This window comes from Tupaia chinensis, unplaced genomic scaffold (genome assembly GCF_000334495.1).
Source record: "Tupaia chinensis unplaced genomic scaffold, TupChi_1.0 Scaffold000360_1, whole genome shotgun sequence".
NCBI lineage: Eukaryota > Metazoa > Chordata > Mammalia > Scandentia > Tupaiidae > Tupaia > Tupaia belangeri.
Window position 1 is genome coordinate 91021 of NW_006159856.1, and position 14368 is coordinate 105388.

At 43.2% G+C, this 14368-nt stretch overlaps 1 protein-coding gene and 1 long non-coding RNA gene across 4 annotated transcripts in view; one reads left to right on the top strand and one right to left on the bottom strand.

The window, feature by feature from the left end:
• The window catches only part of SPON2 (spondin 2), a 32674-nt gene that overhangs the window by 8364 nt on the left and 9942 nt on the right, over nucleotides 1-14368 (bottom strand). Inside the window, exon 2 of one of the 2 annotated variants that reach the window (XM_006152874.3) lies at nucleotides 4517-4650. In XM_006152874.3, coding sequence (XP_006152936.1) covers nucleotides 4517-4519 — 3 coding nt within the window. In that variant the 5' untranslated portion in view covers nucleotides 4520-4650. Of the gene's footprint in view, nucleotides 1-3; nucleotides 240-4516; nucleotides 4651-14368 lie in introns of those variants that run through there. The other variant, XM_006152875.2, reaches the window with a different exon arrangement.
• The window catches only part of LOC102492295 (uncharacterized), a 32074-nt gene continuing 18521 nt past the window's right edge, over nucleotides 816-14368 (top strand). For both annotated transcript variants that reach the window (XR_001370685.2, XR_001370684.2), the window contains exon 1: nucleotides 816-2090. This is a non-coding gene — a long non-coding RNA (uncharacterized LOC102492295). The remainder of the gene's footprint in view (nucleotides 2091-14368) is intronic.

The following is a 14368-nucleotide window of genomic DNA, read 5'->3' on the forward strand; positions in this document are numbered from 1 at the left end:
GGGGGCGCCAGCCGGTCCCAGCGAGAGCTTAGCGCTCAGAGCTCCTATTCCTATTTATTCCCAAGGCTGGAGCCCCCAGCCGGTCAGTGAGGCTGCAGCTCCTCCTGTCCCCGGCACTCCGCCGCCTGGTCTCCGGGGAGGGGCAGGACTTGGGAGAAAGGGGCTGCAGGGGCAGAAGCTTCCCTGTCCTCCCGACTACTTTAACTACTGCGGACTTTCTCCCTGCTGAGATCACCCTCCCCTAGGGCTCCCGCCACTGCCGCACCCCTTCTCTTTGTCTGTCCCTCCCTCCCTCCTCCCCGCCCTTCCTCCTTTCCTCCTGCACTCCTCCCTCCTTTCCCGTTTCTCTCCTTTTCCATCAAGCCTCTTTCTAGTGTCTCCCTCGAGTGGTGCTTAAGAGAGCGCTGTGCTGAGACAGTGGAAGACTACAGGGCCTGAGGACAACAGGGGCTCTTGTTCACACCTTCTCTGAATTAAAGGTGGAGTGTTACACCTTCTCAGGCAGGGTGTGACCTGAGGAGCATATTCATAGCCTGGCTTAAGTGTTGGAGGTGGGCTGGGGAAGCCAAGGGACTCCAGCTGGGCTTCTCTGGCCTAAACTGCACAAAACAGCCAAGTGGTCCAGAAGACATCCGAAAACCATTTCTTTCCTTTTTGTTTAAGTTTTGCAGGATAGCCACAGAGAGAAGGCAAGTGAGAAAGCACCCCCCAGAGGAGATGGCCACGCTGGAATCCCTTCTACTCCACTTCCCTCTTGGGATTCTGGGTGCATGCACACATGCACCCATCGTGTTTCAAGCCACTGGGTCCGGAATTCGAACTGTAGTTAGCCATGTGGCAGTCTAGTACCATAACCACCACATCACTGAAAGTCATGTCTTCCAGAGGGTAGTCAGAGCCAGGGTGGTGTGAAGTTCAGGAAGTCAGGGAGAAGCCACAGAAAGGGGTGCACTCTCCCGAGCACCCTGCTGCATCAGGCACTTTGTGTGCCTGTGGCCTCTGGGCCATTCTACCAAATAAGCCAAGCCGTCCAGCACAGGGAGGCTGGCTAGGGTGTCCACATCACTTCCCCTCCTTTGGGACTCTGCTAACAGACTAAAGTTATTGCTGCTCAATGTCAGGAACATATTTATAGAATCCCAGTCATGGGATCTGGGAACTGGAAAGGAGGAAGGAGTGGAATGGTCTTGCTCAATTCTTCCCAGCCCTCTCTGCTCATTGGAATTACTAGGGAGCTTTTAAGCTTAAACAAAATACATTTGAGTCTTGGAACCCTGTTAATGTTTCACATATTTAAAGAGAAGGAGAGTGAAAATAAATAGAATCATCAAGGGTAGAATGTAAACAAAAACAGATGATCTAACCTGTATTTCAAATAACACGGCCACAGAGAAAGTAACTCTGAATGTACTGTTCAGACTCCAGGTTCTCAGGCCAAAGACAAATTCTAGCTCAGCAGTTGTCAAACATTTTGGTCTCAGGACTTACGGTTATTATGTGTTAGTATAAATAGCATGATGTTTTATGACAAACAACTATTTTTTCCCCAAATACAAAGCCTTAGTGAGAGAAATGGCATGATTCTTCATGCAAACGTCTCTTGTCTAGCTTAATAGGAGACAGCTGGACTCTTAGATCTGCTTCTGCACTCAATCTGATAAGATATGTTGTGTTAGTTGAAGTCTATGAAGAAAATACAGATTTGCATGAATATGTAGTTGGGAAAGGGAGGTATATTTTAGCAGTGTCATGGCATGCAGCCTCTGAAAACTCCACTATACACTTGTCAGAGAATGGGAGTAAAAGGGTACTCTTATGAAAATGTCTTTGACCTCACCCACCCCTTGGAAGGATCTCAGAGAGCTCCAAGGGTCTCCAGGGCACCCTTGGATAATTGCCATTCCAAACAAATGCTGACCTCTAATTGGTAGGTTTTGTTCCCATGGAGCCATGGGCTAGCAGTTCTACAACTGCTCAGTGTGTTCTAGGACTTCACTGGAGATGCCTGTGGGTCACAAGAGCCAAGCGCCCCGCTGCTGATGCTAAGGGCAGACTAGGGCGAGCCCTGTGATGCTGGACAGGAACTGGAGGTATCAGTGTGAGCTCGTGCTTGTCAGTTAGATGGGTGGAGATGTGTGTGGGAGGCTGCACGCCATATCCGTCCTAGTTGTGTCAGCTGAGAAGGCCTGTGAGCAGTGACACCTATAGCAGTGAGCACGACTGGCCCCAGACCTTGGTTTCTAAACACCAGTCTCCACTAAAAGGAACCTGGGTTTGAGAAGAGGAGATGGGTTGGAATATTTTCTCATGTTAGAAAGCCGGAAGATGTTGCAGCAGCCTCAGGGCTCACCTCATTATACAGGAGGCTAAAGATGGTCGAAACACAGTCTCAGGGGCATCAGGGGGCTCCTCTCCCAACCCTCTTCCCTCATACTCATCTCAAAAATGCTCTTCAGATTGGGGCTCCAGTTGCAACGTGTGGGGACAGAGGCCTGGAAGGCCCCCAGACAGGGCTGTAGCTTATTTGCCCAGAGCTGCCTCAGGGGTGGGCCAGGCTGTTTTCAAGGGGAAACAGATGGGAGAGTGGCCAGGGAAGACCTTTTTTGATGGTGAGAGTGCCCCCTCCAAAGTGTGCCTAAGAACGTTCTTGGGACATAATGGGACATGAGAGGGCTCTTTGCCATGCTCAAAAAGAGGCACAGGGGAGGTCTGGAACAGATCAACTTAATTCTGGGGACCTGGGGACCCTTATACTGCGCTAGACTAGAGTCTCAGGAGGAGCTGTTTCTGCACTGAGGCAGGCAGCCCCAAACAGTAGGGAGTCAGTGGCCTGCCCTCATGCTTTCACAGACTTGCTGAGAACTCCATGGCTCCTAGACACCTCTTCTGCAAGCCAAAATGATGTCTCTTACCTCCCATTGAGGATCACATGAAGGAGTACTTCGCAAGGTGTCCCTCCCAGAAACAGGAGGATTCCTCTGTGCATACAGTCAGGAGCACCCTCCATGTACACATGATAAATTCATCCAATCATTAAATTCGTGTTGAGCACCTCCTGCATCTCAGAAATGGGGACACAAAAGTGACCCCAGTAGACTCAAGGTTGTGAGGGACTTGCAGTGGAGAAGACTTGCATTTTGCAGACTGGATTCTGTTATTTGATAAGTGTTTGGTTAACTGGTTGTCACTAGTGCCAGGGTTTTCTGAGGTCATCCCATAGCCACTCACCTGAGGTTTCCAAGAGATCATGGCTTAGGGCTGTGGTGAGCGGTCCTGTCTATGCCCAGTGCCCAGCCTGTCTGCCCTGCCCTCTCTAATGCCTAGAGGGCATTATTCCTGCCCTTATCCCTGACCACCTCCCCTGAGTGCCTGGTGTCACTCAGGTTAGTGAGGAGTATAGTAGTAGTGATTCAACTCCAAGGGTGTTGGCAAATTTTAAAAGGTCTCTGTTAACCCAGATGAGTTGCTAATGGTGGCCTTTTGGGCAACCACAAGGTGCTATAAAGTTCCCTTCCCAATTTGGAATGGGAGGTTGGGGTTTGTGCTCGAGGTGGATCTGAGCGGGTGGTGGGGCTTTCAGGAGTCTGTCTGTATGTGAGCTACTGTCAGTGAACGCTTTCTTCCCTCCCTTTCTGCCTAGTCATGCTCTGTTCCCCCTCAAGCTGCAGCCCCAGCACAGCTCCAGAACCCGGGATGGCTTTGAGGGGTGTTGAAGTCCCAGTTAGAAAGGAAAGAGCCTGTAGGTCTGACATCACAACAACTTTTCTGGACTTGCCCAGGGCCCCTCCCTGAGTCCCCCAGGCCACATCTGCTGACTCAGACTTGGAATCCCGGCCCTGGAACAGGCCATCTCTCCAGAACACACAGACTCCAAGCATCAGTACCTGGCTCCCCAGGAGGGGATCCTGACATACTTTTAAAATCACCCACAGATACCCACAAGTGCCAGCCCACATAGACACATAGGTACCTGCTCGTTTGTTCACAGACATGTACCAAAGGCCTTGTTCCTTTGGAACACCATAGTCTCTGCACACACGTTTTCTAAAGGTGCTTCAATTCTTGAGGCTTAATATTCCCAAGGAATGGGACTGAACAGTCCAGTGGCTCTGCTATTCCCCCTTTGATCTCCTTTTCAGCACCTGGCTGACCCCCTCCCAGTGCTGGGACACTCCCAGCTTGCTCATCTCCAGGGCCTTTGCACTTTTCCTAAGCCAACTTCCTGTGATACCGGTCTAGGGAGAACACCCATGGATCACCCAACCCAGCACTTGGTCATGCTCTGTCACACATGGTTTTGTTTTCAATCAAGCCTCCTGTAGAGACATCCGCTCTTAACTAGTGGAAAGAGAAAGGGACTTGCTACGGGGTGTTATATGGTTTACCGAATTACTTAAAGGGTTGGACTAGAAGCTCTGACTGAGCTTCTAAGGTTGGCTTCCAAGCTGTACTGCAGGACTGGGATGCTGGGGAAGTGGGGATGGGGGGTGTTGGTCCCACCTGCTCAGGAACTCACCATCTAGTAGCAAATAGATGCTTCACTTCCTCCCTCCCACTTATTTCCATTCCGAATTCAGGTTTCTCAGCACTTCTGATCAGCAAAGCCTGATTTGTATCAGAGAATCCGGAGTACTGGGTCCTGCTTTGCACCTAGAAGGAAAGTGGAAAAGGATGCTGAGCAAACCAAGCCACAGCACCCACTCTCACCAACTCTTCTCTAATTCATTTAGCTAATGCTGACTGGAGACCTTATGTGCACAACTCTGGAAGCACAACCACTGCAACCATACTGACTTGTGGGAGTGACCAGTGAGTGCAATGCCTTCACCAAGTATCACAGCAACTCCTCCAGTCCCACCTTACAAGGAGGCTGGGTGAATGCTGGTGAGCCACAGATCTGGGAGGAGAGTCTGGCACTGCCTCTAGATGTAAATGTAGTTTTCTCTCCTGCAACAGTGCACTTCCCTGAAATGCGGGGCTGTCCATTTTCAGTAGTATTAGCCACTTGATTTTCACCCAAATCAAGATGTCAAAACCTTAGCAAAAATAGCAAAGTAAGAACCTTAGAGAACTCTCTCCTTTCTCAAAGCAATGAGAAAACTGGCAAAAATATCAGTATAAACTTTTCAGTATTCTGGAAATTAACCAGAGACTTGCAGTAGTCTATAGGTACTAATTTTATTTTATCAAGAAAATAGGCTGAATCTTGGTAAGAACAGTAAACTTCGTGTGCTGTAACTTGACCTATACACACCTCCCACTTTCCACTCTCCATCTCTGTCATAGCCTTGAAAATTAACAACCCACGTTCATGGTAAAAACTAATAGCGTGGTGGCTATTTGAACTGAACAAAATGAGGCCAACTCTCCTTCAAAGCCTCTTTTCCTCATTACTTGACCTATCTGGTAGTTCCAGAACTAATTTGCAAGGCTGTATGTATTTGACTTGATTCAGAGCTCACCAGTGTGAAAAGTCTTTTCTCCAGGAGCAATTGTTGAAAACAATTATAGGCAAATTAATGCGCTTTGTTGTTGCCCAGGGTGGTGGTTAATAGTTGGGGCAAGTAAAATACTAACCCAAGAACTTAAAGTAAATGCTGAGAAATGGGATTTGTTTGGGGGGCTTTGAAAGATTCCAACATATTCCTGGGAACCTAGAAGGCCACATACATTCTCAGTGCTGTGTGTATGCTCAGGAAAGACCTAAGATGGCACTAAGCTTTCCTCTCCATTTTACCTTGAGGCTCTGCACAGGTAGGAAGTGAGGACTAACGAAGGGTTGTTAATTACCTTGGCTGAGTATCGAAAACATGCCACCACACACATAGAGTCCCCAAGAAAGAGTGGGAGACCACTGGCATTTAAGAAATTTTCTGTTTAGTCATTGACTGAGTTAATTCAGAAAAGTCACTAAACAAACTATAATAAGCAGCAATAGCAACAGGTCCTGAAGAAAGAATAGAGTATGATTTCTAAAGTTGCCACATTATATTATTTAAAATGCTCAGTTTTGTTCTTATCTTCTAGATAACTGGCGTCTGTGCTCTGATCATTCATTCCTGCAATTCCTGCTTTTGATCACAGAGGTGCAAAAGGCAGGTGGCAACTGTTGCACATCTCCCATGTGGCAATCCCCTCCCCATCCCACCAAAGTGACTGCCAAGGACTTTAAAGGTCCAGAACTCCCCCTTTTGTTTTCCTTTTTCCCTTTTCAGGAGTCAGACATTAAAGACTAGGACATTCTTGTACATCCCTATAAAGTTCGTACTGAGTGTCTACAATAGAGGTTGAGAGACTTGAAGACGTGATGGTGGAGAGGATGGGTGTAAATGCTAGCGTCTGTATGGGGTGAGAGTGGGTGGTAGAGGGTGGATGTGAGGTACAAGGGGAGGAAACATTTGACAGATAGAAAAAATGTTCAAAGGAAAAAGAAAAATAGAACATGTACGTTATGAAATTTAAATAACAGATGTCACCATAGCATACAGAGGTGTTTAAGTTTACATATACTAGTAGCTCAGCCTTACAAATACCCACTCACTAACTTTGCAGAATGGCTAGCAGAGAAAGCTCATTTGTTACTACATGTATATTGCTCTTGCTTATGTGTGTTAATGAAATTTACATGGGCTAATAATGCAAATCAGGTAGTAAAAAATAATTATTTTTAATGCACTAGTATTGCTATCAACTTTATGCTTGCTCATGGAATACATGGAGCTATAATTCACATGAACTATTCCAATTTCCTTTCAGCTGATAATTTTTCTCTCCTCACCCAACTTTTTACCACAAGTGATAACACCGACTACCTAAATTTCATCTTATTATATTGTCATTTCAGGTGGGAAATAACAAGCAGAGAAATGAACAAAAGTCTAGAAGCAGGCAAGGGATAAGAAAGAATCCAATGGCCTGGCCAATCCACCAAATAAGTCCAAATTTATTTGGACAATACATTTGGCTTTCCATCATTGACTAGGGGAGGGGCATGGAAGTTAGAGGGGAGGTGGTTGGTGGTTGGAGACAAGGGAAAATCTGAAACACAATTGTTTTCAGAAAACAAAACAAAAAACCAATACATTTAAAGACAACTGCATGTACAGGGAAAATTAGGACGTGTTGTCACATGCCCAGGGAAAGGCACAGGCTCAGAAAAGACTCGAGAAAATCTTAAATTTTCACTTAAGGCTGATCATTGACACAAGGACAGCCTAAAACAATTTTAAAAAATGACAGAAGACAGAAAACTGGCGGGGGGGGGTGGATAGTATTTCAGGAATTACTACATTATTAGAATCAGATGTCTAGTTTTCAACAACAACAACAACAAAATTACAAGACATACAAAGAAACAGGAAAGTATACCCCTTCTAAATGCAAAATAGCTAATAAATAGAAACTGTCCCTGTAAAAGACCTAATGATAAATATAATAGACCAAGACATTAAAACAATTGTCTTAAAGATTCTCAAAGAACTAAGAAAATCAACAAAACAATAAATGAACAAAATGGAAATATCAGCCCAATCATGGTGGTGCAGCAGTAGAGCAAAGCTACACAATGCTAGAGGCCATGTGGAAGATTGGGGTGCATTTCCTAGATTGACCCTACATACCAGATGTGTACATGCATGCCTGTGATCCTGACTGGCTAGGAAAGACTAGAGAGGATCATAATGTGAGACCCTATTGAGAGTGTTCATCTTTCTTTTTTCTCTCTCTTTAAGTAAACTTTTTTTTTTTTAATTCAGAGATTTTTACTATAGGGTGGGTGCGCTCGCGGGAGAGACAGAGGCAGAGAGAGACAGCAAAAAATCCCCCCCCAGAGGGGATGGCCATACCATAATCCCTTCTTCTCCATTCTCCTCTTGGGATTTTGGGCATGCACACACAAGTGCCCAGCATAAGTTTTAAGCTACCAGGTCCAGGATTTGAACTGCGATCTACTACATGGGAGTCCAGCAACATAATTATGCCATCTGCTGATCCCAAACTTTTTTAAAAAATGGAAATATTTGAGCCAACCTCGTAACCTAGTGGTTAAGGGGGCTGGATCCCACATGGTCAGCTGCAGCTTTTTTCTTTTTAAAGGATTTATTTAATTTTATTTATTATTTTTAATTTGATAAGCGAGAGAGAGAAAGAGAAGGAAGGTGGAAGAGCAAGCTGCTAGTTCCAGGACTCAAACTGCAATCATGTGGGAGTCCAGAGTCTTAACCACTATGCTCTCTGCTGGCCCCCGGTCAACTGCAGGTTGAATACTGGCCCTGGTAACAAAATCATGATGGGTAGGTGTGCATGCATGCCTAAAATCCTGACAGGATCGAGAAATGGAGGAGTAGGGATTGTGGTGTGAACACACCTTTGGGGGGGTACTTTCTCCTTCTTCCTCTGTCTCTTTCTCTCTCTGGTAAGTGTGCATGCCCTCTGGCAAAGAAAAGAAATAGAAAAGAGAAAAGAGAGAGAAGAGTAAAGAGAAAGAAAGAATATGTAGGAAGAAATGTAAAATCTAAAAAGAAATAAATTCTGGGACTATAAATGAACAGAAAAATTCACTAGGAGGATTCAAAGGCAGATTTGAGCAGGCAGAATAAAAATTGATGAACTTGAAGACAGGGCTATGGAAGCTATTGAGTCTGAGGAACAGAAAAAAAAGTTTTAGGAAAAATAAACAAGCCTAAGGGACCTATGAGACACCATCAGACAGATCAATTTATGCACTGTGGGAGTCCCTGAAGGAGAAGAGAAATTGAAAGGAAAAGAGAGACTATTTAAAGAAATAATAGTGACATTTCCCAAATTTGATTAAATATTTGAATATAAACATTCAAGAAGCTCAATGAACTCCAAGTATGCTGAACTCAGACAGATACCAAGACACACTGTGATCAAATTTTACTGTTAGCTTGTCAGAAAAGTCATGACATATTTTTCTATGCAAAAATAGATTAAGAAAAAGAGGACTTATATTGCTAAAATAAAAAGACATCAAGGCAGAGAAGAAGCCACGGGCCTTCAGGATAAGGTTCCACATGGCTACTGTGAACTAGATTTTTAAGGGAATGAAGACTTTCTACTAATAATTCAGCCTCCAACAAAAGAGCTAGCGGCAGAAGAAGCCACGGGCCTTCAGGATAAGGTTCCACATGGCTACTGTGAACTAGATTTTTAAGGGAATGAAGACTTTCTACTAATAATTCAGCCTCCAACAAAAGAGCTAGCGGCAGAAGAAGCCACGGGCCTTCAGGATAAGGTTCCACATGGCTACTGTGAACTAGATTTTTAAGGGAATGAAGACTTTCTACTAATAATTCAGCCTCCAACAAAAGAGCTAGCGGTAGGGAGCCCCCCTCTGCGCCCCCAGCCTTCTCTCTCGGTCTCTCAGTTCCTGTCTCTCCCTGCTTCTATCTTCCCTTTTTTTTTTGGTAATATTTCCTTTTTACTCCTTTTTTTTTTTAAAAAGAGGCCCAGTTTTTCTCTGGCCCTTAGCTCCGCCTTCCTTCTTGTTAATTTTCGCTCTGCTCCTCCCATCCAGGCAGAAGAAGAAAGTGCAAAAGACAAAAAGGGGGGGGGGGGGGGGGGGTGGATAGTATTTCAGGAATTACTACATTATTAGAATCAGATGTCTAGTTTTCAACAACAACAACAACAAAATTACAAGACATACAAAGAAACAGGAAAGTATACCCCTTCTAAATGCAAAATAGCTAATAAATAGAAACTGTCCCTGTAAAAGACCTAATGATAAATATAATAGACCAAGACATTAAAACAATTGTCTTAAAGATTCTCAAAGAACTAAGAAAATCAACAAAACAATAAATGAACAAAATGGAAATATCAGCCCAATCATGGTGGTGCAGCAGTAGAGCAAAGCTACACAATGCTAGAGGCCATGTGGAAGATTGGGGTGCATTTCCTAGATTGACCCTACATACCAGATGTGTACATGCATGCCTGTGATCCTGACTGGCTAGGAAAGACTAGAGAGGATCATAATGTGAGACCCTATTGAGAGTGTTCATCTTTCTTTTTTCTCTCTCTTTAAGTAAACTTTTTTTTTTTTAATTCAGAGATTTTTACTATAGGGTGTGTGCGCTCGCTGGAGAGACAGAGGCAGAGAGAGACAGCAAAAAATCACCCCCCAGAGGGGATGGCCATACCATAATCCCTTCTTCTCCATTCTCCTCTTGGGATTTTGGGCATGCACACACAAGTGCCCAGCATAAGTTTTAAGCTACCAGGTCCAGGATTTGAACTGCGATCTACTACATGGGAGTCCAGCAACATAATTATGCCATCTGCTGATCCCAAACTTTTTTAAAAAATGGAAATATTTGAGCCAACCTCGTAACCTAGTGGTTAAGGGGGCTGGATCCCACATGGTCAGCTGCAGCTTTTTTCTTTTTAAAGGATTTATTTAATTTTATTTATTATTTTTAATTTGATAAGCGAGAGAGAGAAAGAGAAGGAAGGTGGAAGAGCAAGCTGCTAGTTCCAGGACTCAAACTGCAATCATGTGGGAGTCCAGAGTCTTAACCACTATGCTCTCTGCTGGCCCCCGGTCAACTGCAGGTTGAATACTGGCCCTGGTAACAAAATCATGATGGGTAGGTGTGCATGCATGCCTAAAATCCTGACAGGATCGAGAAATGGAGGAGTAGGGATTGTGGTGTGAACACACCTTTGGGGGGGTACTTTCTCCTTCTTCCTCTGTCTCTTTCTCTCTCTGGTAAGTGTGCATGCCCTCTGGCAAAGAAAAGAAATAGAAAAGAGAAAAGAGAGAGAAGAGTAAAGAGAAAGAAAGAATATGTAGGAAGAAATGTAAAATCTAAAAAGAAATAAATTCTGGGACTATAAATGAACAGAAAAATTCACTAGGAGGATTCAAAGGCAGATTTGAGCAGGCAGAATAAAAATTGATGAACTTGAAGACAGGGCTATGGAAGCTATTGAGTCTGAGGAACAGAAAAAAAAGTTTTAGGAAAAATAAACAAGCCTAAGGGACCTATGAGACACCATCAGACAGATCAATTTATGCACTGTGGGAGTCCCTGAAGGAGAAGAGAAATTGAAAGGAAAAGAGAGACTATTTAAAGAAATAATAGTGACATTTCCCAAATTTGATTAAATATTTGAATATAAACATTCAAGAAGCTCAATGAACTCCAAGTATGCTGAACTCAGACAGATACCAAGACACACTGTGATCAAATTTTACTGTTAGCTTGTCAGAAAAGTCATGACATATTTTTCTATGCAAAAATAGATTAAGAAAAAGAGGACTTATATTGCTAAAATAAAAAGACATCAAGGCAGAACTTTTTTTTTTTTTTTTTTTTTTTTTTTGGTTTTCACCATAAGGTATGTGTGCTCATCAGAGAGAATTCATGCTTGGCATAAATTTTAAGCTGCCCGGATCCAGGACTCAACTGTGTTCAGTCATGTAGAAGTCCAGCACCTTAACCACGATGCCACCTGCTGGCCCCAGAATCTTAAAAGCAGCAAAAGAGGTGACTCATCATATACAAGCAATTATCAGTAAGATTATCAGCAGATATCTCATCAAAAATTTTAGAGGTCAGAAGGCAATAAACTGAAATTTTCTAAGTGTTGAAGAAAAAAAGAAAACTAAAGCAAGAATTCTATTCCAGCAAAACTATTCTTAAAAGTGAAAGACAAGGGGCCGGCAGGTGGCCTGGTGGTTAAGGCACTGAACCGCCACAAGGCTGACTGTGGGTCATCTAAGACTCGGTGGCTTGCTTTCTCGCTTTCCCTTTCTCTTTCTCTCTCTCTCTCTCTCTCACTGGTCAAATTTAAAAAATAGTAATAATAAAGTTAAATAAATAATTATTTTTTTTAAAAAGTGAAAGACAAATTAAGACATTAAACAATGACTGAGGGAATTTATTACCAACAGTTTGCCCTGCAAGAAATGCTCAAGGCAATCCAGCAGGGTGACATGAAAAGACATGAGACAATAACTTGATGCTGTATGTGGAAATAAATATTTCAATAAAGATAAATACATGGGCAATTATAAACAGTGTTACTACTATGACAATGACTTGTAAGTTTAATTTTTCTTTTCTAAAGATTTAAAGGACTTGGGTTAGCAGGTGGTGCGGTGGTTAGGGCAGCTGGATCCCACAAGGCCGACTGCACGTTTGAGTCCCAGAAAAACACGGGACTTGAGAAACAAGCCAGGCATGTGTGCATGCATGCCCAGGATCTAGACAGCAGATGGATTTTGGTATGACCATTCCTTCAGGGGAGATCTCTCACTTTCCTTCTTTCTTTCTGTCTCTCTCCAGCAAACAAACACACCCTATAGCAAACGTAAAGAAATAAACAAACATTTAAAGGACTTAATACATTTTTAAAAAGTCAAAAAACTGCTGTTATTGTAACTTTGGATTGTAACGCCACACATTTTGTACATAACTGAAGAGACTTACACATTTTAAAGAATTATTCATGTTTTGGGGTACACATACATGAAAAAAATAATTTCGTGACATCAACAACTGAAAGGAGTAGGAACAGAGGAGTAAAGAAGCAGAATTTTGCATACTATTGAAGTTGAGCTAGTATAAATTAAAATTAGTTTTGCTGTGGAGCATATGCACTCTCTGGAGAAAGAGAGGGAAAGTGAGAAATCACCCCCCCCCAAAGGAGTATGGCCATGCCACAATCCCTTCACCATTCTACTCTCAGTATTTGAGGCACACAGGTACATGTACCCAGAGTGATTTTGAAGCCTCTGGGTCTGTGACTCGAACAACAAGTCTGCCATGTGGGATCCAGCTACCTTAACCTCCATGTCACCTGCTGGCCTGAGCATTATAACTTTAAGGTGTTACATTTTTAAATTTTATTTTACGCATGAGAAACTGTGTGAGAACATGGGGGTAAGGGGACACTTGACAGGATTTTATCATGCTGCAATCCCCGTCCCCCAGCCTCTGCAGATTATGAGGCTTTGCGGGAACATGCTGTGCCTAGAATGTTGTCCTGTCAACTCAGATCTGAACTTGCGGTTGGCCATGTGGCCTCCAACACTGCAGTTCAGCACACCACCACTTTTGCCACTGAGGCTGGGTCTAAAGTATTCCATTTAAGTCCCACAGTAACAATGGAGAAAACAACTGCATGATATACACAATATAAATGAGAAGGAATTTTAAACAATTCACTACAAAAAGTTTGAACAGAAAGGAACAATAACACAGAAAATGAAGGGGATGATCTAAGGTTATAAGGCAAGTAACAAAATGGCAGAAGTAAATTCTTCCTTATCAGTGATTTAAATTAATTAAAATGGATTAAACTCTCAAACAAAAAGATCGATATTGGCAGACTAGATAAGAACACCTCATACAACTATATGCTATCTACATGAGTCTCACTTTAATAACATAGTGTAATTACTTTTTTTCTTTTTAATTGCCAGAGGCTGCTTATACTCACCAGAGAGTAACAGAGAGGAAAAGACAGAGAAAACACTCCCTGATGGGGTATAGTCATGCTACAAGCCTTTTTTCTCCATATCTCCATCCCATGAGGATTTGGGGCATGCATGCACATACACCTTGTTTCTCAAGGCACTGGGGCAGGATCCGAACCATGGTCAACCATGTAGGCTATGACTCTGTGCTTAACCACTATGCTACAGGGATAGCCCAAGTCTCACTTCATACCCAAAGACACAAGTTGGTTGAAAATAAAATGATGGAAAAAGACATTCCTTGCAAATAGCAAAATAGGGCAGGATAGTTGTACTAATACCAGACAAAATGAATTTTAAATTGTAAAAGCTTATAAGAGACAAGGACATTATATATTAATAAGAAGTGTATTATGGCAAAGATATAAAAATTACAAACTTTTTTTTTTAGAGAGATATTTTTGCTATGGGGTGCATGCACTTACTGAAGAAATAGAGAGATAGAAAGCAAGAAATCACCCCCCGGGGGGATGGCCATTCCACAATCCCTTGTCCTCTTGGGATTTTGGGCACACACGCATGTGCACCTGGCAGGAGTTTAAGTCACTGGGTCCGAGACTTGAATCACAGTCAAGTATGTGGGAGTCTAGAAGTGCGAACATTGCACCATCTGCTGGTCCCTTTTCTTTCTTTTTCTTTTTAGAGAGATTTTTGCTATAGGGTGCATGCACTTACTAGAGAGACAGAGAGTGAGAAGTCACCCCCCCCCTCCCCACCAGGGTGATGATCTCAGCATAAGCTCTTTTCCTCCATTCTCCTCTTGGGATTTTGGGCATACACGCATACATGCCCAGTGTGAGGATTCCCCCCCCAAATTGTATTTTTTATTATTATTTTTTAAAAAACTATTTTATTTTT